The following is a 26,351-nucleotide window of genomic DNA, read 5'->3' as shown; positions in this document are numbered from 1 at the left end:
CCATTCTCACCATAATTATGAGCCTCAGTCATTTTCTCTTAAGCAGAGGCATAAAGCTGGAGTCCTTAAACCCAGCTCTGGAAGTATGGCTAGCAAGAAAGTAGGTTTTTGCTGAGCCCTTAATATCACAGTTGTTTCTCCCCTGCACCAGCAAGGCCACAGGTGAATGTTAAAGCAGGGGTTCCTAGGAGAAACCCCGTGTTGCATTTCACACAGTTATAAAGGCCTCACAGAGTCATTTCATGGGAGAATGAGTCACTTGAGTGCGGCTTCCTTAGGGCTTGTTCAGTTGAAAATGAAGTTTCAGTAAAAATTAGTGTTCAGATTAGGAATCATAACAGCTGGGGTTTTGCACAAAGAGGACATCTATAATGTCTGAAGTCCCATAAGACAAAATATTGCACTTTGAGAATTTTATTTTATGTATGCATAAAACATGTTTTATGTTATAAAAAAACTTGCAAAATAATTTTAAGTTTGTGTCATGCCCGACATTTACTATGTTCATGAGAAACTGTGGAGTTCTACACTGCATCTCAGTTTATGGATGCACTAGGACTGGTACTGGTCCGCGGATCATTGGGTACCGGGCTGCAGCTCCTCCTCATCCTCCTCCCTGGCTGCTGTCTTGGAGGCTGCCCTGCCATTCTCCTGCTGGCTTCACCTTTGGTGCTCTCCGGAGGCTGCCATGTCTGGGGCTGGCCCTTGGTGTGGCACTGCGCAGCTGCTGCTGGCAGTGCTCCCCAGTGTGTGGCGGGAAGTCAGGGGTGCCGGCGGGAAAGCAAGCAGAGTAGAGGCTCAGGCGGCAATGTTCCTCGGCAAAAGACTACCCCCCCCCCGGGCCTCAGTAAAATTGTCAAATGGTGACCGGTCCCTGGTGATAAAAAGGTTGGGGACCACTGTGCTAGGAGATATTTGGGTAGCTTAAATAATTCAACTATTCTTTTAGAAGATGAAAAATGTGAGGGAAACATGGGGATGACTCATCACCTATTCAGGGCAGCCTCGTTCTGCTTGGTTTTTTTATTTCCCCTAAATTGTATCAGCTTTCAAATACTGATACAGACATTACCTTTTTCCTGGGTCTCAGTTTCTCTCGCCATTCTTTTAATTCTTGACTGTGTTCTTCATCCAGCTCTTTTAGTTTTTGAGTCTCGTGTTCAACCAGTAGATGGCATTTTTCATTCTGAAATTGGGATACAAATAATCCCTTAGCAAAACTAAATCAGATTAGATAATTAACCATTTGTATAGCAGCATATGTTGACCTAATTCTTTAATTAGCTTAGTCTGTGGCAAAGATAATTCTACATACCTTCCTAGTACTATTCTCTATGGTGTCTAGGTTTGCCTCAGCAACTACAGCTTGCATTTTGTAAATATGTTAAAGAATTGATTAGTACATTCAGACAGGAAACTTTTGCCCATTCTGCTGCATTGGGGGAGGGGGGTGTGAAGCACTCTTTTTTTCCTCACAAATTCTGATCGTATTTTAAAAATACCTGTTTGAATGTCACCAGTCTTGGGAGAAGTCACATAATATATGCTTTACAACCACAGAGCAGTATGGGAGCCTTATTTTCAAGTAGAAAATGCCTATTCAGTGCACCCTTCTAGTCCATCTGCTAATTTCTTCCAGCAGAAGCTATATACTATATTTTACAGTTCTGGCTTGAGTTATTGAAGTTTGATTCTGCTAACTGGATCAGGCATATAAATTCAGCATCCATAACCAGACACACACTTCCAAGCATACCATGCTAGATGGAGGCTAGCCCAAATGTAAAAAAATAAACAAACAAAGACATGTGCAGGACAGCAAAGAAGACATGAAATGTGACCCAAGTTTTCATTGGAACAAAGCAGTACAGCTAAATCCTAAGCAGTTATGTATGTTCAAGACCACGGAGTTCAATGTGTTCTTGTGTACTTAACTCAGAACAGAATTACTGCCTCAGTGGTACAAAGCTGTTGTTTTGCCAGCTAAATGGGGATTCAGGCATTCCAACCCATCCGTACTTCCCAAGCTATTTTCTCTTCAAAGTTTTATCTACAAGAAGCCAGCAGAAAACAACACCCTTCTCTAGGTGGCCAGAATTTCAGATGGAGCTTGCTTCCTCAAACCACCACTCGTTTAGCTGGCTAGGCAAGTACAGTGCAATGCTATCAATCTTCTCATACAAAGGGCACAGAAATGACATTAACATTCAAATCATGCCTCACGTTCAGAGTTATCCTGAACTCTCAAAATATCAGTAGTTCCCAAATCCTAATATGGTATTTGGATTTGGTAATTATTCAGGATTCCCAATTTTTCGGCTCCTTCCAGTCAATGATCCCCATAGGGTACAATAGAATTGATCTGAGGGTATCTGGGACTCTGTAGGAGCTGTTTTTTATGTAGGCTATATTTGCTGCATAGCTGCTGGTGCCTCTACTCAAATAAACCCCTAAGTTCCAAAAAGATTGGACCAGGGTGTTCAATTCTATGGGCCATCAAAGCAGGTGCCCCCTGCTTTGGGGGAAAGGTATTTAAGGTGAATGGAGACCCTTTAAATGCCTTCTGCAAGTGACATGGTCAGTATGAAGGCATTTAAAGGGCTCATGGATTTCCCAGGCCACATGTGCAACAGAAAGGCATTTCAAGGTACTGCAATCCCTTTAAATACTTAACTTCAGCTATCCAAGGATCCAAAAAAATCCAGAATATTTTTAGGATTTTTTTGAACTCTGCCATTTCAGATGTCCAAATAAATACTCCAATTTATATCTGGCTGAAAGAATAGTTGAAAAATACTGGATTGGTATTTTCTAGATATCTTTTCAGTTCAGATAGATCGAACGTGCACCCCTAATTAACTCCTTTGGATATAACTTCCATTTTTACAAAATTACTGCTATTGCAGACAAAAGTAAGTAGTTTACTGATAAACGTTCAACTATCATACACAATTAGCTTCATAAAAGGAAATCCACGACATCTGCAGACCTACTAGTTACCACTGCAGACTTATGGCAAATGCAATATGCAGTACAGGAATGACACTGAGTTGAGCATATCCATAAAATGAAAAAATCCAAACAGCACATAAAAGATGCGCCTCTCCTTTTCTAAATGTACTACACTGTCAGTATACTCAATTTGTCAGCACTGTACACTGTAGAATTCCATATAGAAAATACCATGTGCAAAAAGGCCTGTAATCCATTGCTTTAAAAGGCAAATCTGGATTAACAATATTTTTACCTGTAGCTGGTGCAATTCTCTAATGTTGGCTTCACACTGCAGCTGGAGGTCTCGCATTTGATTTTCATGCTTCTGATGCTGAGCCAGTCTTTCATTTTTATGCCTCTTTTCTTCTTGAATAGCAAACTTTAAAAAGTCAGGAAAATATAAATTAAAACTGTCTGGCACTCATAAACACATGTAACGAGACATCTGACTACTGGGAAAAATTACTGAATTAATATTGAGTCCAGTGGCACTTTGAAGACCAACGAAGTTTTAACAGTGCCACTGGACTCAAAATTTGTTCCGCTACTTCAGAGCAGCATGACTTCCCACTTGGAAAAATTACTATCAGCCAAATGAACAAGAACAGGCTGCTGAATGTTAGATGTAGGAGCACTTCCTATTCATTTGGAATATGTGCATCAAATTTTATCTTTCCTCAGCTATTTGATCTGCAAATCACATGAGCCATGACATTTAGTTCTAAGCCATTTCTAATGACCCAACAAAAGTATTTCCAATTGAGAACGTCACACAAGCCGCTGCAAGCATGTCTTTCACACACATGATATCAGGAAACTAATACAGAAGAACACACAAATACTCAAAACTGCACTCAAAAGTTCTCGGAAAAAATTATTGGTGGGAATCTCAATGCTGTTCAGGTAGCTTCAGTTCTATCTATTAAAAATATTTTTTGGTAGTTGTCACCTGCTTAATCTTCTCACGATCCTGTTCTGGAGTGCTTGATGAGTTAATTCTTAGACTTTTTTTGAACATTGCCATTCTAGTTTTTGCTTCACTGCGTTGAATTTTGGGCAGCCTGACTTTTTCCTGGGTTTGCTTGTTTTTTAGCTCCTCGATAAGCCTCTGGTTATATCTTTGCATTTGTTCTGTTTCCTTAGAAAATTATTTGAGAAGAAAAGTGTTTATTCTGCATTTAGGACTTTGATTCAATGAGGTATTAATACAAATTTTATCCAAATCACATTAAAATATTGTCTAGAACATTTTCTAGTTAATAGTTATGCCATATCTGCTTTTGCCAATTCACATATTTTATAGTGATCAACATTCTGCCATAGTAAAAGAATGATATATGGGTAAGAGCAAAAAGAGAGAGGTGATGGAACATCCATTTGATACCAGTCACAGAAAGTAGACATGTGGTCATGGAATTTGGCCTTCTAACGTCTTGCTCCCTGTTCAAACTGCCACAATTTTTTACATTTCTCATTTCTTTATAACATCAGTAGGGTAAGGTCCAATTCCAGAGTCGTCAACATGTCCTTCCGTACTGATGAATTTAAGAAGCCTTTTTAATATTATATATATATATATATATATTTATGAGCCTCAAGGTTACATAACACATTCCCAAGTATTATTTACATTACAAGAATGGAGAACAGGCAAAAGGAAGAATGCTAAAATAAGGATTTCCCCAAGTTAAAGTCTTGGGAAACAGAGCTCACACTAACCTTTTCATGACGTTTAAGCAGCTGGTGTCTCTGCATAAAATACTGATCTTTCAGTTGCTGTTTGAGTAGTTGGTGCTTTTCCTGCAAGTGTCTCTCTTCAAGCTCCCATATTGCAGCTTCACGGGCTAAAGGGAATAAAAAGCTTCTTAAGGACCCCTTCAGAAAAGCTTTTAAATGGAGAGTTCAAATCTAAGTTAGACTAAGTATTGCATCTTTCACTCATCTGTAGCATAAATAAAATGGGACTGGGGTAGTAGGAAGAGTTGGAACTCACTGCCTATCTGATTGGCTTTCCATCCAATGAACAGCCAATCAGGTAGGCTGACCTGCCACTGGCTGCATCCTCCTCCACCTCCAACAGTACACTCTATTGTGCTGTTGCCACGAGCCGCAAGGGAGTGGCGGGATATAAATATAATAATAATAATAATAATAATAATAATAATAATAATAATAATAATAATAATAATAATAATAATAATAATAATAATAATAATAATAATAATAATAAAGATAAACAAGCAAGCTGGGATGGAGGGGTGTGGGGCCTTGGACCGCGGTGGTGGTGAGGAGGGCAGGTGGGAGCTGGGAAGTAGGGGAGAGGGCCTGGAACTGCGGGCCGGGTGAGGTGGAGTGGGGTGGAGGGAGGCCCCGACAGTGCTACCCCTGCCCCAAGCAGCTCCGCTGCAGCCTTGCCAGGCCTCAATGGGGCTGCTCCGAGTCGGGTGGGGGGGAGGGAAGGCTAGCGTCCATTGTATTTTTTCTTCAACAGGCTTTTCAGCTCATGTCTACATAATTTCATGTGTTCAAGTGAAGTAATTCCAAAATACCTTCCTGAAGAAGTACATGAGGTATTATTAAACAAGGGGCTAATGTGGGTGAAGTAATAATTTGCTCAAGCTTTTTTTCCCCATCAGTGACAAAAATTCGGTGCAACTGGATTTATTTTCATAAAATACAATTGATTCTGTATGCCATTATATTCTCTTACAATAAAATTCAAATGTAGTCTTCACAGAATTTCCAAACGAACAGAAATGTAGGACATTAGTCCACAGACATTCCTTACACAACCTATTATTTATGTTCCATGGTGTCTGCATGAAGGCATTACTATGTAAGATGAACCCTTAAAAACCTCTATAAGTTCATAGGAATAAAGTACCTCTCATGAGTTGTTGCTTGTTATTAAGACAGTCCCGTTCAATAGTGGCTAGCTCAGTTTTTTGCTGTTGAATGATTTTCTTTAGTGATGCATCCAGTTCCTGTTGCTGCTTCTGTACGAACTCTTGTTCCTATTAAGAATTAGCCATAATTAAATCAATCATGCACAATACTAGTCATGGCCATATGTCACAAATCCTTAGTTTCAAGAAACTCAGGACAGTGTTTTATAGTGCAATCACAAAGACAGTTGTACCCTTCTAAGCCTATTTATTTTAATAAACTTGAAGGATGCATCTCTGCTTACAATTGTTGTAGTAGCCTCACAGTTGTTATCCGAGGTAGGTTATATTGACACAAAGAAAGACAGCAGCACATATATTTTCCTACGAGACTTTCAATACATATTATAGCTGAGCAGAAGTGTGAATATGGGATCACCACAGAGGTTTCTACCTAACTTTCTAGCCAAGGGCTGACTCAAACAATACACATGCATTTCTGAATATTAACAAAAACAGTGAACATGTGATTCCCACTGTATCTTTTATTTCAACAAAGCAATCCCTTCTCCAAATTCATTATTAGATATAGAACTGTTTTGTATGACAGATTCAGGCACAATTTTTCCTAGGCAAAGGGCTTGTCAAACCCATAGCTCAATATTCTTTGTTATTTAAACAGCAGGCTGAAATATCCTTATGTTATTCAGCCAAAAGGAAACAAATACCAAACTATCTTATCAAGATTTCATTTCCATCTAAAGATTTGTTAAGATCCAATGAGAATTCCTATGGAAGATGAATTGCCAAACTTAATTTTTGACTGAACTAAGTGGAAAGCAAAGACATACAAAGATTAAAGACAGAGCTGAAAGAACCCCACTTCACAAAACCTTCAGAATTGTACTATGGTACTCTATGACTCTATAACTGCCTTCTCTGTAAACAGAATCCTTTGAGAAGTGCCAAGGCTTGTAGGTGGTGGCTAGAGGGGAGGGCCATTTTGGTCCATAATGGATGGGCGAGTTGGGATGGGGTTTAGTAGGGCAGTGGTCCCCAACCTGCGGGCCGCAGCCCGGTGCCGGGCCGCGGCTCCCTCTCCCCGCCCGCAGTAAAAAAACTTCCCAGGCCGCAAGCTTGCGGCCCGGGAAGCTTCTTACTGCGGCAGGGTGGGGAGAGGGAATCAGGGCCGGGCCGCGCCCCTGGGTGCGGCCCGAGGCGTGGGCACGGCCGGAGGGCGCGACCGATGCGTGGGCGCGGGCCGATGCACGAGCGTGGCCCGTGGGCGCGGCCTGCGGGCATGGGCCGCGCGGGCCGCGAGCTGCGGCCCGATGCCCTGCCGGTCCCCAACCTCAGAAAGGTTGGGGACCACTGTAGTAGGGTATTATGCTGTCAGGGTATTGTTGCTGTTTTATTTGTGTTTTATTGTAAACCGCCACGAGTTGGCATGGTCTATGCATGGCGGTTAAGAAATCAAATAATAAAATTAAAGAACTCTGGCTGAAATGTCATCATATTCATACATGGTCTCCAATGGGCTGGAATGATTGGAAGAAGAATTAAACAGTGGGAACAAATAGCTAAAGCAGCCACAAAGAAAAAAGTGGCTGTAAACCACAAGTTGGGGAAAAAATATAAGGATGAGACTTTGGGGGTAAATGGGGAATGGGGAATAGCTCCCCATTATTTTGAATAATCTGGAAAACAGCTCAATATGTAAGGTTATTGTTTCTATTCTGCCCAATGTGATCAGGAGTACTTGCTGCTTGGAGACTATGCTATTGATTTTGTACCTACAGAAGTTAAACTGGATTGAAAGGTGCTTTAAAAATGTTCTGAATATACACACACAAAAAATAGTTTACAGTGTTCTGTTATTTTGCTGCATGCTGACAATGAATGAATTATAGTGCTTCTCCCATAGCTTTTAATTGACATAAGAGAGCTTCCTGAGTCACGCCTGCATATAAAGTGATGGAGAAAGTATGTTTAAAATATACAAATTTGTGTTTCAGAGAAGATGTTTATAATTAAGAATGACTTACCAAGTTGTATTCAACAATCAGTCTACAACAGTGGTTCCCAACTTGTAGGCCAAAGACTTTTGGGAGTTAAGGAGCTATTGCAAGGGGCCGCGAATCCATCCAGCTTGGGCAGATGACTAGCATTCCTCCTCCAGTACTTCTCTCTCTCAACTTTTGCCTCTGTGGAGGCTATGCTCCCCAAATCTGGTCACGTTTCATCTTTCAGATGCCTTGCTGCAGAACAGCCACATCTCCCCTGTTGGGATTGTTTGCTCTGAGCAACCATCCAGGCAAGTAGCATCAGACCACACTTAGCCAAAGGCCATAAGTGAGCACAGGCACTGCCACGGCTTCTCTTCAGGGGCTTGGGAGGAGCATATTGGCTCCCATAGCTCATGCCACCCTCTCCGGTTTCCAGCAGAAATGCTCACATCCTTCAAGGAGCTGCTGCTCAGCCAGTAACTTCCTTGTGGGCCTATTAATTGACTTCTCTGGCCTCTTCCACACCTCTACCAGACCAAGACGGCCTAGAGCTGCATCAGGACACGGCCCAATTGTTTGTTAAGGTGCCACTAGACTTCCCCTTTGTTTTGCCACTTAGATTGGTAATCACTATACTATCAGTTATGGAAAACAGCTGCAACTCAGCATGTACCCTGGAGATATGGTCTTCCTTCCTCCAATCCAAATGCCATCAGTAACCAACAGCAAAACCTGCCCCTCTCCTCCAATCCAAATGCCATCAGTAACCAACAGCAAAACCTGCCCCTCTCCTCTAATCCAAATGCCATCAGTAACCAACAGCAAAACCTGCCCCTCTCCTCCAATCCAAATGCCATCAGTAACCAACAGCAAAACCTGCCCCTCTCCTCCAATCCAAATGCCATCAGTAACCAACAGCAAAACCTGCCCCTCTCCTCCAATCCAAATGCCATCAGTAACCAACAGCAAAACCTGCCCCTCTCCTCCAATCCAAATGCCATCAGTAACCAACAGCAAAACCTGCCCCTCTCCTCCAATCCAAATGCCATCAGTAACCAACAGCAAAACCTGCCCCTCTCCAACAGCTGACTAACCTCCTGTGCCAGCTAAATTAACCTCCTGAGGAGTGGGGGAACATGAACACACATGAAACTGACTTATTCTGGATCAGATCCTTGGCCTATCAAGGTCAATACTGTTTAACCAAAGTGACAGCAGCTCTCCAGTGTCTCAGGCAGAGGGCTTCCACATCATCTACTACCTGGTCCTTTTAGCTGAAGATGCCAGGAAAGAGCTTAGGATATTTTGTATGCCAATGAGATGCTCTAACTCTGACTCATATTTTGTAGTCTGCTGAAATCTTTATTTATGCTAGATTCTGATACCCGTCAACTCCTTTAAGAGCCAACTTACCATTGAAAACCATGGATAAGATCAAAATAAATAAGCATCCACCAACTGTTCTATAAAGCAGTGGTCCCCAACCACCGGGCCACGGCTCCCCCCCGCCCCGCCCCCCCCCGCAGTAAGAAACTTCCCAGGCCGCCAGCAAATCGGGCGCCAAATCGACCGATTAGCTTGTGACCCGGCAAGCTTATTTTTGTGGGAGTGGGGGAGAGGGAAGCAGGGCCGTCAGCACAAACGTGCATGCGCAGCAAGTCCGTGCATGCACATTTGTGCCATGCATGGCCGCAAACGCACATGCGCGGCAGTTTGCCATATGCGCAGTGCATGCATGTTTGCGGCTGCGCATGGCGCACAATTGCACACATGCATGTTTGCGTCATGCATGGTGCAAACGCGCATGCGTGGCCGCCAGAACCCCCCCACACACACCGGTCCGCAGCCTTAGAAAGGTTGCGGACCACTGCTATAAAGTACTAAAAGCTTGAGTATCCAAGCAAATTCCCATGAGTACAGATTAGCTGCTGTTAGCAAGAGGTCATTCTAAGCAAGGGGTAAAATTATACAAGCATATGAAGCTTTCTTATACCATGTCAAGTCATTGGTCTGTGCCACCTATGCTTCCACCAGACTTGCAATCTCTGAAAGCTGTAAAATAGACCCAGCCTTCTCATTAAATGACTCCATATAAAAAAGCAAACATACCTTCTGCAGATCAAAAAATTCTCACACGTAAGCTTATTACTATTTTTCAAATGTCTGTAGATGCTATTGTGAGTATTAAAATCTAATTTAAAAGCCCGACTGAATATACAGTAGCTCTTTGTATGTATTTTCTCAATCAATGGATTCTAAAATTGGACACTACTCAAAAATGTTGGGAACCACTGTGCTATGAGAAAGTATTATTTCATTTTCAACTTTTTAAAAGAACAGGCAGCATCTGAGAATACAATGCTCTTTTAGAAGTACTATGAGAAATAACAATGATGAGCCTCTTGTGGCGCAGAGTGGTAAGGCTGTCTGGAGCTGTCTGCCCATGAGGTTGGGAGTTCAATCCCAGCAGCCGGCTCAAGGTTGACTCAGCCTTCCATCCTTCCGAGGTCGGTAAAATGAGTACCCAGCTTGCTTGCTGGGGGGTAAACGGTAATGACTGGGGAAGGCACTGGCAAACCACCCCGTATTGAGTCTGCCATGAAAACGCTAGAGGGCGTCACCCCAAGGGTCAGACATGACTCGGTGCTTGCACAGGGGATACCTTTACCTTTATGAGCCTCTTGTGGCGCAGAGTGGTAAGGCAGCGATATGCTGTCTGGAACTGTCTGCCCATGAGGTTGGGAGTTCGATCCCAGCAGCCGGCTCAAGGTTGACTCAGCCTTCCATCCTTCCGAGGTCGGTAAAATGAGTACCCAGCTTGCTGGGGGGTAAATGGTAATGACTGGGGAAGGCACTGGCAAACCACCCCGTATTGAGTCTGCCATGAAAACGCTAGAGGGCGTCACCCCAAGGGTCAGACATGACTCGGTGCTTGCACAGGGGATACCTTTACCTTTACCTTTAGAACCTTCATCCCAAACAAACATGGTGTGGCAGTGATGAGGAATCTGCTCACCAGTTTTAAAAGGGAACAGAACAAGAAAATATTCAAAGAAGGAATTATGGTGGCCACAGTGCATCATCTCCATAGTTGTCAATGATTCAGTGTCTGCAGCTGGGGATTGACAGCAGCAGACATACATACCCAAGGGAAGAGGTAGGTCCAAGTACAAACTGGCAAGAAGACTGAATTATCTTTATCCCTTTTCATAGATATGTTCTTGTCCATGTGTGGCAAAAACCCAACCATCAAACACATTCTGCCAGTTTAGATAATCCTGGTTAGCAGTGGAATATGCTAATATGTAACATCTAACCATTTCTGAGACTTCTGACAAATTTCAGTACCTTGTAAAGAAGTGGTCCCGCCTATACAGTGCAGTGTGATTACCTAGGGAGGTGATGAGAGGCAAAGGGGTAGCAGGGGGCACTGGAGATGCACCCCTTTGAACACATTGCACACTTATTCACAACTGACCAGGCTAAGGTGCCAAGCAAGCAGATAAGTTTCTGTCTCTGCATAGCAGAAACTAGCAGAATAAGGGGGAAACTACTAGAATTCTTAGTAAATACACCATCAGAGCTTAAATATTCCAGGCGTTCAGTGTGAGGATAATGACAATTTTGAAAACTTGCTGCTGAAGTTTGTTGACTATCAAAGAAAGGCAATTGGGTGTGATGCTTTTATGATCTGTTGTGTGGAGGTTTTTGAGGATATGTTTTGCTCAGTGATGAACTCAGAAAGATCAGGTACAACAATGCTTATTTATAAGAACTATCTGCAAAGTTCAATGAAATGAATCTGCAATAGCAAGGAAATGAGGGTCAATTTTAGTAAAGCTCTCTATTTGAGAGTTAACTCTATTCAAATGCAATATAGGCCATAGCAGGCAATACCAGTTTCCAAGCCTGTCTGAGCTGGAAGAGAAAGATGGAAAACAAGATGATGATCTGTACGGTAATTATGACCATTTGGATATGCTGCATGAAAATATGTCTAACATTTTGATCTTCTTTCAAATGTAAATTCAGATTGGGTGATAACAAAAAAGTATTTGAAAATGGATTTAAGTAACAATCAGACTTTAAAAAGCTGGTATCACTGGATCAAGTTTATTAATTTTATTAAATAAATTAAACTAAAAAGTTTTAATGGGATTTTGAAAAAAATGCTCAATTAACTGATACTATTTTGAATTTATTATCATCCTTGTTCTGAAGAATGCTTTTTGTAGGGTAGCAGAGCACTGGAGATGATTTTACGGGATCAAGCGGGTGGTAGCCTGAAAAAATCTGGAACTACAAATGTAATAAATAAAAATAAATAAATTATAACAGGCTCATGGTTTTCTTACTTTAAGCAAATTATATGTACCATAGTTGCAGCTTCAAAAATCCACACAGAAGAAACATGCAGTTTACAGACACAGATAAGTTCACAATGCTTGCACTGCCTTGGTTTGCGGGAAAATTTGACAGATGGCAATTCTTTACTTGCTTTCAATCATCTCACTGAGTCTGTTTGGCTAAGTCACCTTGTCATAAGATGCAGGTTATCTGTTTGATCAGTCCTTATCCACAGCACTTTATATGGGAAGATCCATATACATGGCAGGACATGTTAACAGCAACATTCATATGTTAAATGGCAAACTGCATTTATAAAAAGTAGCTTTGACTCAAGCTGGAAGGGGAATGGACATACCGTATATACTCGCATATAAGCCGAGTTTTTCAACCCTTTTTTAAAGCTGAAAAAGTCCCCCTCGGCTTATATGCAGGTATAAAAGAAAGCTGCCAGACACGAAAGGAGGGCAGGGGTGGGAGACACGTATATTTAACTGAAGAAGCAGATACAGGAAGAAGCAGAGATGCAGCAAGCCCGGAGGGATAGTGGGAGGGGAGGAAGAGCCCCCCCCTCACTGCCTTAATGAGGCTAGCATGTTCTGCTGCTGCAGGAAGCTCTGAAGCCTCTGTCTCAGAGGGAGAGCAGAGAGCAGAAGGTAATACCCCTAGAGGAACAGAACACCTGGCTAAGAAGAAGGGAATTGGATAAGAAGAAGGATTGGATATAAAAAGGCAAGAGGGGTCAGAAGGAAAGAGAGAGGAGGGGAAAGAGGAAGGAGGAGGATGGGAAGGCTTCGGCCTCAGCTCATATGCGAGTCAATAAGGTTTTCCAGCATTTTGCGGTAAAGTTAGGTGCCTCGGTTTATATGCAGGTCGACTTATACGTGAGTATATAGGGTAAGTATCTGCTACTCATGTGCATATAATAAATTGACTCACTAGTCACTGCTGTTTTGTATTAAGAATAATTTCCAGAGGCCCAGCACAAGAAACCATATATTTCTAGATTATTTCCTCTTTATTTAGTAGTTACAACAATATATCTAAGAAGATTATTATGAGCAAAAACAAAGGAATGGTTTTGGGCAGATGCAATGCAAGATTCCTTTATAGGTAGTTTTGAGTGGCAGATAATTCAGGTTTGTGCACTTCTGGGTCTTTCCCAATCCCATCAGCAATGTACACATGGCATGGTTAGAGGAGCATTGTTTCTATAACAGTATTAAACCATCATTAGCTGTCAACTTTTAGAGAGCTGTTGTTTGGTTGCTTTTTGGAAGATATGCTACTAGTGTTCATTATAAAGAGCAAGGATGTAATGTCTTAATCCTGTTTGTAGCCATTGTCCTGACCTGGATACTGGTGATGTCACAACTTTGGCTTTTACAGCCAAACATGACTATGTTGTCTTATGGCTATTATGCCATATGACTTCCTGACATGTGCTTGCATCTCCATGGATCCTCATAGTGCCATCTATAGATAAAAGGCAGGCCTTGGTTTGAAAAGATGGCATAGTTGACAATAACCAGATAGGTAAGAAGGGGATGAAACTTGCTGAATATTCCTAATCTAAGTAATTTTTACAAACCACTATTGTTATCTATGCACTAAGTCAGTGACATCTGCCTTGTCTAAAAATTGTGAAGAAGCTATAATGATTACCAATTCATTTGAATAAACTTGTATAACATATGCATTATTTTAAATAACTGGGAATTCTACCTTATTAATTTATTTATGGTATGCTACCTTTACAACACACTTAAAGGATCCCAACAGAAATCAATGTGTAGTGTGCTTATATATATATATATATATATATATATATATATATATATATATATATATATATAATATATATATATATACACCTAATAAATCCCAAACTACTTACAAGCTGGACATTTTGCTGGTGAATAAAAATTAACAAAGATATTGAATTGCAGGATAATAATCCAATAAACAAAGCACTCCAGCAATATCAGAAGTGCAGTGAAAGGAGGTTCTCTAAACAAAAATAGCTTTGATTAAGTTATCAAAGCTGTCTGCCTTTTTCGAGAAGAAATCTTCAACAAAGTGAGTCAAAAATTTTTAACTGAAATAAAGATTAGTAATATAACAGAGGGAGACTTTCAGTTTGAAGAGTTAGAAAGTTACCACGAGAAAGTTCCTAATATTAACAAAACTTATTCTATGGTTTTGTTGAACAAAAACCAAACGTTAAAGCTAAAGACACCTGCCTTCTACATTGGATCACTAATGTCACTTGATCAGAAGGCATGACATATGATTAGGCATCTTAAATGAAACTGCAATTCTGGACAAAGACTGTGATTCCCCACTGCCAAAATGAAAAAAAACCATGCAAGGCATGTGGGATGGGGGCAGATTCTATACTTTCTTCCATAAAGTCTCAAGTGCCACTAAACAAGGGAAAAAAGAAAATAAAACCAGGTACCTGGATAATATTTTATACTACTGTTCAAGACTGAGAAACACAGAAGGTGTTCCCATCACTGCTTCATGGATCAAAATTCAGGATGGTGCCTCCTACGAGGCAGAGCAAGGAAAACTCATTGTGAGGTAACACCAGAAACGTCCTGGAAAACAACTTGAGTTTCACAGCACACAGAAAGGCAAAAAAAGTAGCTCTCGGTTTGCATATGTGCTAAAAATCAACAAATTAAGTTAACATAATTTGTTTACAGCATCCACTTCTTAGAGCATTTGAACTCATTTTTAGAAATCAATTTAGTACAGATTACTCAGCACATATGAGCAATAGAAAAAGCAGAGAACACAAGCTATAACTACAGAGGAAAATATCCATGGTTGGGTATGTTGAACTTACATCCTGCATTACTGCATTGAAGAGTGCACATGAAGACAACTGAAAAGACTGAATCATAACCTGAGCAACGCCCTGTGAAGCAGAATACAATGCACTTCCCAGATCAGAATGTAAGCATAAGTCTTGCACTCAATAACAGAATATAATAATGTGGCTGCAGGACTAACGGCTTCAGCAAACAACCAAAACTTGCCCATAATGTTGTTCTTGTACTGTTCTTCAGCAATATTTTACTAGACGAATGAATAAGTAGTAGGTGAAAGAAGAGACACTATTAGTATTAGAAATACTGATTAGAAAGCAACTTCCTTAATGTTTCATTTCCTCATTATTTACCCAGTTTTCTATAAATCCTACCTCAGTGTGCCACAAAACACTAGGCTTTGCTCCTATAAATTAAGGACTGCAGCTCACTGCAGTAATTAGACTGCAAAACCAAAATCCACCTCAAACCCTCAATACTGGCTAGATGTGCGTGCAATTTCTGTATGAAAGTAAAATACATTACTGTCAACATTACTTGCTTGAAATAGGAAAGTTCTCCATCTTAAGGGGAATTATGTGTAAGAAAGCAAGCTGCTTTGACTAGAATGCTAAACATACAAACTTTTCACTTGCTTGGCTTCCTCTCCCTCCTTCCTCCAATATTCTAGCTATATTCTCTAGTACTCTGGCTCAGTTGTTTTCTTTTCCTCTTCAACGAGAAACTGAGACAAAATCTGTTTTAAAAGCATATTTGCAAGATACTACCGGCTCACTGTATATGGATATGCAAAGGCATTGTTTGGACACCAGAAGTTGTCTTATTTCAGCCTGAGATTTCATACAACAGCAGCCTTAACAAAAAGTGAGCATGGACTCTGAGTAACTGTACACAGCAAATGGTGGGGTGGGAGCCTTTGATCACTGACAGTTTTATTTCTCTTAGGTTTTTGTAAACTACAACTGAAATCCAGGGGACTGACTGGCTGTTTTGGCAAAGAATTATCATATGGCTGTATTTGGATATGTGACATAGTTTACTAATGTAACAGAATTAGTTTTTGCTATATATTCCCACTGTCATGTAGGGAGTTCTCAGTCTGAGGAAGAGTGCTTGCACTCTAAAGCTCACGCCCTGAATAAATCTTTGTTGGTCTTAAAGGTGCTACTGGACTCTGATTTTATTGTGCTACTTCAGACCAACACGGCTACTCATCTATACACATCTTGCACATCTTTACATATCAGACTTGCTACATATTGTACTCTGTTACAAGTGGAAAAATTAATTGCACTTTTTGTTACCTGTAACAACATGCCTGGAATACAGAAGGCGCTGAACAGTACTTAATGTGAAAAATTCACTGTGTGGGATACTGGATTTAGTGGAAAGATTGCAAAATGTTTTACCATGAACAGATTGGTTGGTTTTCTGTGTTTGATAAAGTTCTTTACACTAAATCTTTTGAATAAAGTATACACTACAACTTCATATTTTCCTCTATACAGCGCATTTACCTGAAGATACATTTCATCAGCCCTCCTTTAATACAATGTTTTTATAATGAGTTTTGAATATATATCTATAACTAAAGACAACTAAACAGCTAAAGTATTGTGCTTCTATTTATACAATAGTCACTATGTGGGCTAAGTCTTGGGAAAAGTAAAGATCAAATTCACTCCAACACACAGAAAAATGGTTAAAGCTATGTGAACAAAAGCGGCTTTGGGGATTTTAGAAGCATGAAGCTGCTGCTGTTACCTGAGCATGCTGGGACTGGGTAAGCTCCTCTTTCTTGCGTTTCATGAGCTCTTTTCTCAGCTCTTTTGGTGCTTTCTCCACTTCATTAAAAACCTACAGTGCACAAGCATGCAGAAGGTGGGGAAAAGAACCCTTTTTCTCCACAGCAAGCATGTATGGTAAATATGAGAGAAGCAGATCAAGCACTAAAAGGTATCAAAAGCATGCATCAAAGCCGGAAGAGTTAGCTGGATAGTAAGTGGGCGGAATAAGCAGACATGAATGAGGCATGTGCTAATTGCATTCCAAAGAGGAATTCAGGTTTCATGCAAATGCCAATGATGTGCAATCACAAACAATTTTTACAGAAAGGTAAACAGTATCTACAAAATCTAAATCAGGACAGTTGCCAAAATATGAACTATTTTGCCGTGATAACAGAAAGGTTTTACTATGATGGCAAAAGCTCCAAAAATAGCTGGATGTTTGGATCAATATCTGTTGAAAAAAACAGCTACTGCTGACATCTCTGCCAAGCTGAGACAAAAGTTATAATTTTTTTCCATTAAAGCCATAGCCCCTTCAAAAGGACATTTTATACCACACAGGAGTAAATTTTCATTTAGATTATAATTATGTTTCAGAAATATGCAATTGATATCTAGCAGTTAAAGAATCTCAAAGATAATTTTCTAGAAATCAACTGATCTTGTGATAATGCAGATTAAATAGATGATTAAAGTCCAATTGCATTGTTCCATATTTTTATGGAGATTACATACTATAGATGTGTTTTCCTCAAAATAACTTAAAGCTCACAACCATTCAATAACAAACAACGGTTTATCACTGGAAGAACCCGCAGAAAAAAATACAGCCCAAATCACCACATGCTATTTCTGTTTGTATGAAAAGATTTCTTTGAGCACATCAAATGTCTTCACCCACTTCCCCTGTTAAGGCCCAATCACCAATAGAGGCTCAAGGTGCAAGGAGTTCAGCAAAAGAAAAGGTACAGATTAAAAAAATACACAATTGATGTATCTAAGAGATCATATAGTGCTTGGTATCAAAGCACTGTAAACAGTATAATGTTCAATTGATATTTACAGGCAGAGGGTCTAGAAATCTGCCCAAGTTCAACCAAGCCATATCAGTCACTCAGTCTGGCAACTGAGAATTAATTTCTTTTTTTAAAGAAAAAAATGACAGGAAGTCTTTGCAAAATATGGCTTCTTCACTTTACCTAGCAGCCTGCCTCAATCAAACCAATTTAACCTTGTTTTAATGAACTAATCTTGTCATAGTTAGGTATTCTCTGAGTCTGAAGTAAACCAAAATTAAATCAAATTGGTTTCATTCCTTAAAATCTGCTTCAGCTTCAATGTTTAATATGTATAGTATTTCAGACTTCCAAGTACTTCACTAAGAGACAGCATTACAATATAATTATATTTATGAAATTTATTGAGTAAATGAAAACAGCTGATCTAAGATTGTCTGACACTAAGAGTAATGTGCCATAGCACAGAGCTCCCAACACTTCTGTAAAGTTATTTGTGCTTCCATACATAAAAATAAAGTAAAAACGGTCTTGTTCAGAAAGCAAATATTTTGTTATATAGTATTTTTTTAAGAAACACATCCTCATAATTCTCTTTTACTTCTGCCCTATTGATTTAGTAGTTTTCCTGTTCACAATTCAAAGAGGCACACAGCCAGATCTGCATGCAATGGATTTGGAGAACATTCTGCCCACCATTTCTCTGCAATAGATCTATTTTAAATACTCCCTTCATTAAAGATATTCAGCCATTAATTTTCTCAACACTCAAAACAAATAGTGATGCTTCTATGGTGGCAGGAACTTTGAAATAAAGGCTGATGATAACTACTACTCTCAATCATGTTAGAATTTATAGCATATATTAAAGTTCTTTTGTTTGTACCTAGCTTTGCTATTTCAATTGCACATGAATGTCTTCCAAACAGCAAAACATTTCCCAATGCGAGAAACAAGGGGCTGGATCCAAACTGTTGCAAGCAACTACAATTGTGGAAGCTACTTTTGATGCCTTTCCCCTTATTTTAAAAGGCTCATATAGTGACAAAGTTGGGAGACCTTGGAGAACAGAGAGATGCAGGCATGGGACTTCAGTAGAAGGGGAAATAGTAGAAATCACAAGGGACAGTTACTGTCAATTCCCCATTCAGCATCCCAAACCATTCAAAGGCACTCTGGCCATCATTAATAGTTCTGCAAGAGCAGCAGAAAGAGAAAGACAACTAAGATCCTTTTCAAGATTCTAACTCTACTTGAAGCATTCTGAATCTAATACAATTTTAGAGTCCAATGGCATCTTTAAGATCAACCAAGTTTTACTCAAGGTATGAGATTTTGTGTGCATACACATTTCCTCATATACAATATTGTAATATTGATATTGCATCTGAAGAAGTGTGCGTGCACACGAAGGTTCATACCTTAAATAAAACTGGACTCTAAATTTGTTCTGCTGCTTCAGACCAACCAACACAGCTACCCACTTGAATCTAATACCAGTTAGGAATTTGATGTGGAAATAACTCCTTTTACAGCATCAGAATTCATCAAGAACTGTGAAGCCTATGAGTACAGAAAATAACTAAAATTTTAAACTAATGGCTTAATGCAACCCTTGTCAAAGATAGACATAGCTATATTTCCCTTCTAAATGAATAGTCTGTACCTCTTTTTTTCTGTTTTTCAACATATTCTGGAACTTGGTCAGCTCTTTCTCCTGTTCTGCTTTGATGCGTTTTGCTTCATCACGTAAGCGATTTGTATGTTCCTGTTCCAAGCGTTCTATTGTCTGCTTCTGCTGTTTTTCTAGGTTTTCAATTTCTTGATCATAGTGCCGCTTCTTACTCTGAAAGTCAGAAAATTAGACATTTACCTAGAGCTACATTTGATAGGCTGAAAAGCTCCATATGTAATAACTGCCTACATGTGTAAGCTGCTGTTCAAGAAAGTGGTGGTGACATAACTTGCCAAAGTAACAGGTTGGGTTTTCAGTTTAAAATTTCTTGAAAATAGCATTCCAGAAAGAACTTAGGCAACACCTTTGCTCTCTAAATCTTACATTATTTCCATGAGATCAACACATAAGCAATTCTTGTCCGTCTACAAAATTCAGGGTTACAATTTTAGATAATTCAGAAGAATGGCAGAATTCTTAAGCTTCTCAAGTAGGTCTAACATTACAAGAATTTATTTATTCCATGATATTATAGCTAATCTGAAACTCAGGTGTAGAAGAGAACACATCCTGCCTGTTTTACTATTGGTATAGTTATTGGTCTTCACATTTTAGGGGACTTCTAGTTGAAGAGGCTTCAGACTCCCATGAATCAGAACACAATTCTTTTTCATGAAACTGTGGCTCTACTATTTATACTACCACAAGGAAAGAACTATATGTAGGTCATGATCTAGAGCAGTGGTCCCCAACCTTTTTATCACCAGGGACAATTTTACTGAGGCCCGGGGAGGGGGGTAGTCTTTTGCTGAGAGACGTTGCTGCCGCCTGAGCCCCTGCTCCGCTTGCTTTCCCGCCGTCTGCTGGGGGGTGCTGCCAGCAGGAGCTGCGCAGTGCCAGACCGAGGGGGAGCCCCAGCAGCAGCCGGGGAGGCGGACAAGGAGGAGCCGTGGCCCGGTACCAACTGATCTATGGACCGGTCCCAGTCCCCGGACCGGGGGTTGGGGACCACTGATCTAGAGCACTATTGGACAGTAATGGAATACAACAGGGTTTCCTTTAAGGCACACCCTTGTTGCCCACTAGAATCTAGCCTAGGCTTATTTAGGGAAGAAGAAGAAGTGTTGGGGGATTTAACCTCGCTTTTTACTACAAAAATGAGTCTCAAATCGAATTAAAATCACTTTCACTTTCTCTCCCCAGAACAGACCCACTGTGAAGATGACGCTGAGAGAGTTCTAAGAGAACCATGACTGGCCCAAGGTCACCTAGCTGGCTGCATGTAGAGGAATGGGGACTCAGACCAGGTTGTCCAGTTTAGAGACTGTTGCTATTTATATACCAAGTTGGCTCCCACTCCCTTTCTTTGAGTTTATAGTACAGCTAATCATAGTTATACCCATATACCCATAGCTATTCCCATGGTTTAACAGGACAATTTCACATCTGTTCCACTATATATTTCTGGTAAGGCTTTGGAGGAGCACTTAACACCCACTTAGGGCAGCTGTCCCACCCCTGAGTACCTCCTCCTCCAACCAGTGTGCCTGTCTGTCCAGCAGCCAACCAACTGCCTTCCATCCCCCACCCCTGACCACCCCCTCCTCCTTCCACTTCCCTCTGAGGCTTGGAGGCTGCAGAATCCTGCTGTGTGAGAGCTGCCCCTGTTGGTGAGTTCCCTTACAGCTGCCTGCAGCTTTTCCAGGTCCTGAGGGGAGGGGGAGGCTGTCCACAGAGTTCTTCCACTCCACCCCCCTAATCTAGCACCCACCGTATTTCTAAATGAAATAAGGGCAAAGATTCATCACCTCACCCCACCACTGGCAACTAGCAGCTACACAGATTATTACTATTCCTGCAGCTAGGGAGGTTGATGCTTTTGATAAATAACCCACATCCAAAGTGCTTGGGATAATATACAAAGTTATACCTGGCTGAATAAAGTCAGCAAAACCTGAATTTCTGTACTTTTCCATAACTGGCAACATGAAGTACTTTCAAAATCAGCCAGCTAAAGGCCACGTATCTGATGCACATCCTCATCTAGTCGCTGAGAACTGGATGATAATAAATGCTGTACCTTGTGGCACTGATGGGCAATGAAATAGGCACCACAACAAGCCCAGGAGTGTCAGCACTGGCGCCTTCTGCAAGAGTGCCACAAGCCCTCGACTCCACCCATCCGTTCAAAGGGAAGGAAAAGATGTGAAGGCTACCTTTCCCACTGATGGTGCCATCAAGCAGCCACATAGGAGTGGTTTGAGGTATCATAGCATCAGCACATGATCTATATGATACCTGGCTGGCTGGCACTACAGTGAAGAACAATGAAAATGGCACCAAAACACCAGCATATTAAGGCTCTGAAAAGGCATTCTCACAACACATCACCAACAGGATTTTTAAAGGGTTTTCCACATTCTTTGAAAACTTAATCTCAAAAATATTAGTGTGAAAATTTCGCTATAAGATCATTAAATGCACTAAAAATGACTAGGTAGTGGGGGGAAATAGGAATCTTACTGTCATTTCCTGTTCAAAGCGCCTGAACAGCTGTTCTCGTTGTTGTAACAGTTTATTACTGAGCTGCTGTTGAGCTCTCTGTTCTTCTTTTTGGAGAAGTCGTAATTCCCGCAATTCCTGCCGCCTGAGGGGCATAAGAATGGGATTCATATTATAAGGAGCAGGAAGCAAACAGGGAAACAGATTAAACTCATGAGCAGTATAGCCAGAATTTGCGTTACGTGTATTTAAATGCACAATGTATATCCTACCCTTTTGCCCAACCAGGGCTACCACATGCATTGTTTTATGTCTATTTAAGAAACTTAAGTTTTTCTTTCTTTAAAAAAGACCAAACTATTTTAAACAATTTAACAGAATTTGGAATGATTTTGTTGCTATAATTCAGTGAAATAAATTCTCTCCACTGAAATGGAGATTTTCAAACTTACCGAAGATACCGCAATTCTTCACTTTTAGAATCACTGTCTGTGACTATTTTAGAAGTAGTCACACTTACTTCTACTCCATCAACAACAAATTTGCGCGTTTTCTTTAAAGTTTTCTTGTGTCTCTTCGTTTCCTGAATAAATGATGACACATTATTCTAATAGCTCAATGTTAAACGCACATAAACTTGTAAAATTATGTTTCTAAGCAATAACAAAATTACTATCACACCACAACCCGAAGCCCTTCTCTTCACTAGACTTCTCTTCACTAGACAGGCAAAGATAAACTGAACTGAGGAGCTGATCTTTAACTGTTCAATTCCATTGAACTTCTTAAGCCTTGTTCTAGAGTAGTTTTAAGTATCTTCACTTGATAGTTGCACTCTTCAATACACTCTTCAATACAATTACTTTTATAAGTGTGTACATTAACATTTGAAAATTTAGGAAAATGGAAATGCGTTTAGCAACATTTCTCCTCCCCCATGATTATGAATGCGCCCATACACAAAAGGCTTAAAATATGAATATGCTTTAAGTCAAGATTACTGACTCTTACCTGCAAAGACATTGAACCACTCTCCTTGTTTTTAGTGAGGAAGCTGGAAATGGACAAATTCAAATCGATGCTGCTGTTGTCAGCTGTGGAACCAGTGCCTGAATTGGTTTCATTTTCTTTAGCATTTTCATGGTCAAGATGATGTGAGTTTTCAACAGTACCCTGAATATCTAATTTATCTTTTGCTTCATTTTCAGTATCACTAACGCTAATGCTAATATTGGGTACTGGAGGGAGCTCATTTGTATGTGGCTGTCTGATGACGGTATCAGAATTTACATCACTGGAAACTACAGGCAGGTCAGTGTCTATCTGAATCTCATCCTTGTGGTTTGCCTCAGTGCTTTTCAATTTGTCCGATTCTCCAGTCTGATGAAGAATGTCGCCTTCCTCAGTTGTGCTTTTCTCAGTATGTTGGCTGTCACCTTCTACAGCCTGCTTCTCCTTGTTTTCCATTCCTGCTGAAACTTCAATGTCGGTTTCCTTTACTTCAGCTGCACCGTCCATACTTCTCTCAACTAGCTGATTAACAGAATCATTTATTTGGCCTTCACCTTTAACTGGAGTTGGTTCAGAGGCACCTTTTTCATGAGCTTCTTCAGCAATATTCTCTGTTGTCTCCTGTACACTTTCAAGCATCTCATCTACACCACTGTTCAAAGATTTCCCAGCAGTGTCCGGAGCATTGCTGGGATCCTCTTTTACTTGCTCCTGTACTCCATTGTCAGCATCATCTGCAGTTTCTACCTGAGACTCACCAGCACCAATAGTAACTTCATTTTTATGAATTTCAGATTCAATCAGGCCCCTGTTTTCAAATAAGCTGTCTTTTAACTCCTTAACTCCTTCAGTTTTTTCTACTTCCATTTCTTCCCTGGCTTCATTTCCTTGAAAGTCTGTACTACATTTTTCTTCTCCCTTCTCAGTTTCTTTAGGTATTGCACCTGTAAGATCTGTATTGCTGCTTTCAGGTTCAGGTATTATTTTTTGTGTGTTTTCAGTCACTGATTTATTTTCAAAGACATTTTCTTTCTTGGCCTCAACATTTGTTTCAGTTACTATGGCATCAATTTCTTTTCTTTCATCCTGAGATACAAAATCATCAATCAACTCTGTACTTTGAACTCCACTTTCCTTTGCTTCCACATCTCCTCCCAATAAAATGGATCCATTTTGCAGCTTTTCAGTCTTTCTCTGGGTAGCATCAGATACATTCTCATTGGATTTTTCAATTCTGTTGGCCTCAACGGTCACTTTTTCATCCACAGGTGTATCAGTACTAGTCTCTGCAGCAGATGCATCTTCCTTTTTTTCACAAACAGATTCCAGAAGACAGGTATTCTGTGACAGCTTATCCTCTTCTGAGCTAGCGATACTGAGGTCTGACGAGGCTCGCTTATTTGCTGGTAACTGCTAAAATGTGCATTGAAAAAATTGATTAATTTCTTCAAGTTATAACGTATCAGCAATATCAGGTTGAACAAAGTTATATTTATTATTATGATGCCAAACACTTTTGACAAACTCATGCTGAGAGTCCTTTTTCAAATGAGTCAGAGGCTCAGTAAAGGTTAGAGCGTCTTGTAAAAGTTTCACATCACTACCTCACACTAGGTAGCATTTCTTGAACGTAAATTGATAGCTTTCTAATAACAGGGTAGGAAATAATACTAACCAGGGCTTTTTACTTGGCTAGTATCATGAGTCACCTCACCAAAAAGAAACATACATCAGTGCATTAAAAATACATTACTCAACTAAAAAAAAAATAAATGTTTCACAATGAATATGTATTACTTCCTATGCCAGTTTATTATAAATGCATACAGACCACCTACGAGAAAAATTTTAACTGCATATTCATTTTTTGTGCAATGCTCTGCGCTTGATCCATGGAGTTCCATTCACAAACCAGATCTTTCCTATCTCCACATAACACAAAAAGTTGGCCTTGAAGGTTCAGAGAACTATAGGAAATACCATAAAGCAGCAGTGTGACAGTTCAAGAACTAAATCCAAAGAAACCACCAACTTCTGCCTTGTACAATGAAATAACTTTCTGCCTGCATAAGGCCACTTTGGATCCAACCTAATATATTTTGGTTTAGAAGAAGTGTTGTTTTTTATATGCTGCTTTTCCCTACCTGGAATCTCAAAGCTGCTTACAATCACCTTCCCTTTCTTCTCCCCACAACAAACACCCTGTGAGGCTGAGAAAGCCCTGATATTACTGCTTGGACAGAACAGCTCTATCAGTGCTCTGATGAGCCCAAGGTCACTCAGCTGACTGCATGTGTGGGAGGAGTGGGGAATCAAACTGGTTCCTCATATTAGAAGCCATTGCTCCTAACCACTACACCGTGCTTTTTTAAAATCGTATGACAATAAAGATAGGTATCATCAGAAAGTCACGGAATACATTTCATTAAATTTTATTTATTTCATTTATTATTAAATTCATATACAACCACTTTCAGGGTTTCCAACTTGGGGCAGTTCACAACCATATACACATTATAAAACCAGTTAAAAACTGATTAAAAATCCATAATCGCCTCAACTATGGGTCTTTGTTTCTACCTCCCCATCTCTTACTTCAGTGGTGGATTGCTTAAATCTGTTTTGCACTTTCTTTGCCTTTTACTTCCTCATCTTAATCAAAATGCAACAAAAGGCATTTCAGAAAGTTTCATGAATGCAACTGAGGCCTGTGACTTATAGGGAAGTTTGGTCAACAGAAATCAATGGGATTTACTGCCTAAGTCTGTGATGTAGATTAAAATATTCTTTAAAGAATATCTGTTTTAAAGTACCAGAGAATTTTCAGATTCCTCCTCTTCATCTTCATCTTTTCCATCTTCAACTTCTTCTGTAACCTCAGCTTTAGCTTCTGCGATCAGTTCTCGGATTGGTTTATTGGAAGTAATAGTAACAAACGGATGCTGGTAAAAAAGCATAAAATCTCAAACACAAACATGTATTCCATTTACTTCTGCCTATGCCACCTCCCTCCCAGAGGCCCAGTTGTAAGACAAAGGCTGTTTTTTGAGAAAACTATTATTTCTGCTTCATACTCTTTCTGAAGACTTTTGACATTCTGGACAAAAGTAAGAATGTAGCTATATTTAATCACTATCCATCCTACCACACTGTCTTCTGTTGGCTCTTCAAATTAGCAGTATTTGTTTTTCTCCATGTTCTCTTTGAGATCCCTCTCATGCTTAGTTGACAAAATGCTATTTGAAGTAAGTATCAGGACACCTGAAGCTGCCTTGTGCTGGTTTATCA

At 40.1% G+C, this 26,351-nt stretch overlaps 1 protein-coding gene across 4 annotated transcripts in view; it reads right to left on the bottom strand.

Moving 5' to 3' along the window:
• The window catches only part of SLK (STE20 like kinase), a 53,574-nt gene that overhangs the window by 2,258 nt on the left and 24,965 nt on the right, over positions 1-26,351 (bottom strand). For 3 of the 4 annotated variants that reach the window (XM_077349628.1, XM_077349629.1, XM_077349627.1), the window contains exons 9-19: positions 25,877-26,005; positions 23,064-24,476; positions 22,505-22,635; positions 22,074-22,197; positions 19,542-19,721; positions 16,834-16,926; positions 5,879-6,008; positions 4,714-4,838; positions 3,944-4,132; positions 3,248-3,373; positions 1,073-1,186 (exon numbers count right to left, since the gene is read on the bottom strand). In XM_077349628.1, coding sequence (XP_077205743.1) covers positions 1,073-1,186; positions 3,248-3,373; positions 3,944-4,132; positions 4,714-4,838; positions 5,879-6,008; positions 16,834-16,926; positions 19,542-19,721; positions 22,074-22,197; positions 22,505-22,635; positions 23,064-24,476; positions 25,877-26,005 — 2,754 coding nt within the window. The remainder of the gene's footprint in view (positions 1-1,072; positions 1,187-3,247; positions 3,374-3,943; positions 4,133-4,713; positions 4,839-5,878; positions 6,009-16,833; positions 16,927-19,541; positions 19,722-22,073; positions 22,198-22,504; positions 22,636-23,063; positions 24,477-25,876; positions 26,006-26,351) is intronic. The other variant, XM_077349630.1, reaches the window with a different exon arrangement.

Source organism: Paroedura picta, chromosome 8 (genome assembly GCF_049243985.1).
Source record: "Paroedura picta isolate Pp20150507F chromosome 8, Ppicta_v3.0, whole genome shotgun sequence".
Lineage (NCBI taxonomy): Eukaryota > Metazoa > Chordata > Lepidosauria > Squamata > Gekkonidae > Paroedura > Paroedura picta.
The sequence above is the reverse complement of the archived record's forward strand: the minus strand, read 5'-3'. Positions and strand labels throughout refer to the sequence as shown.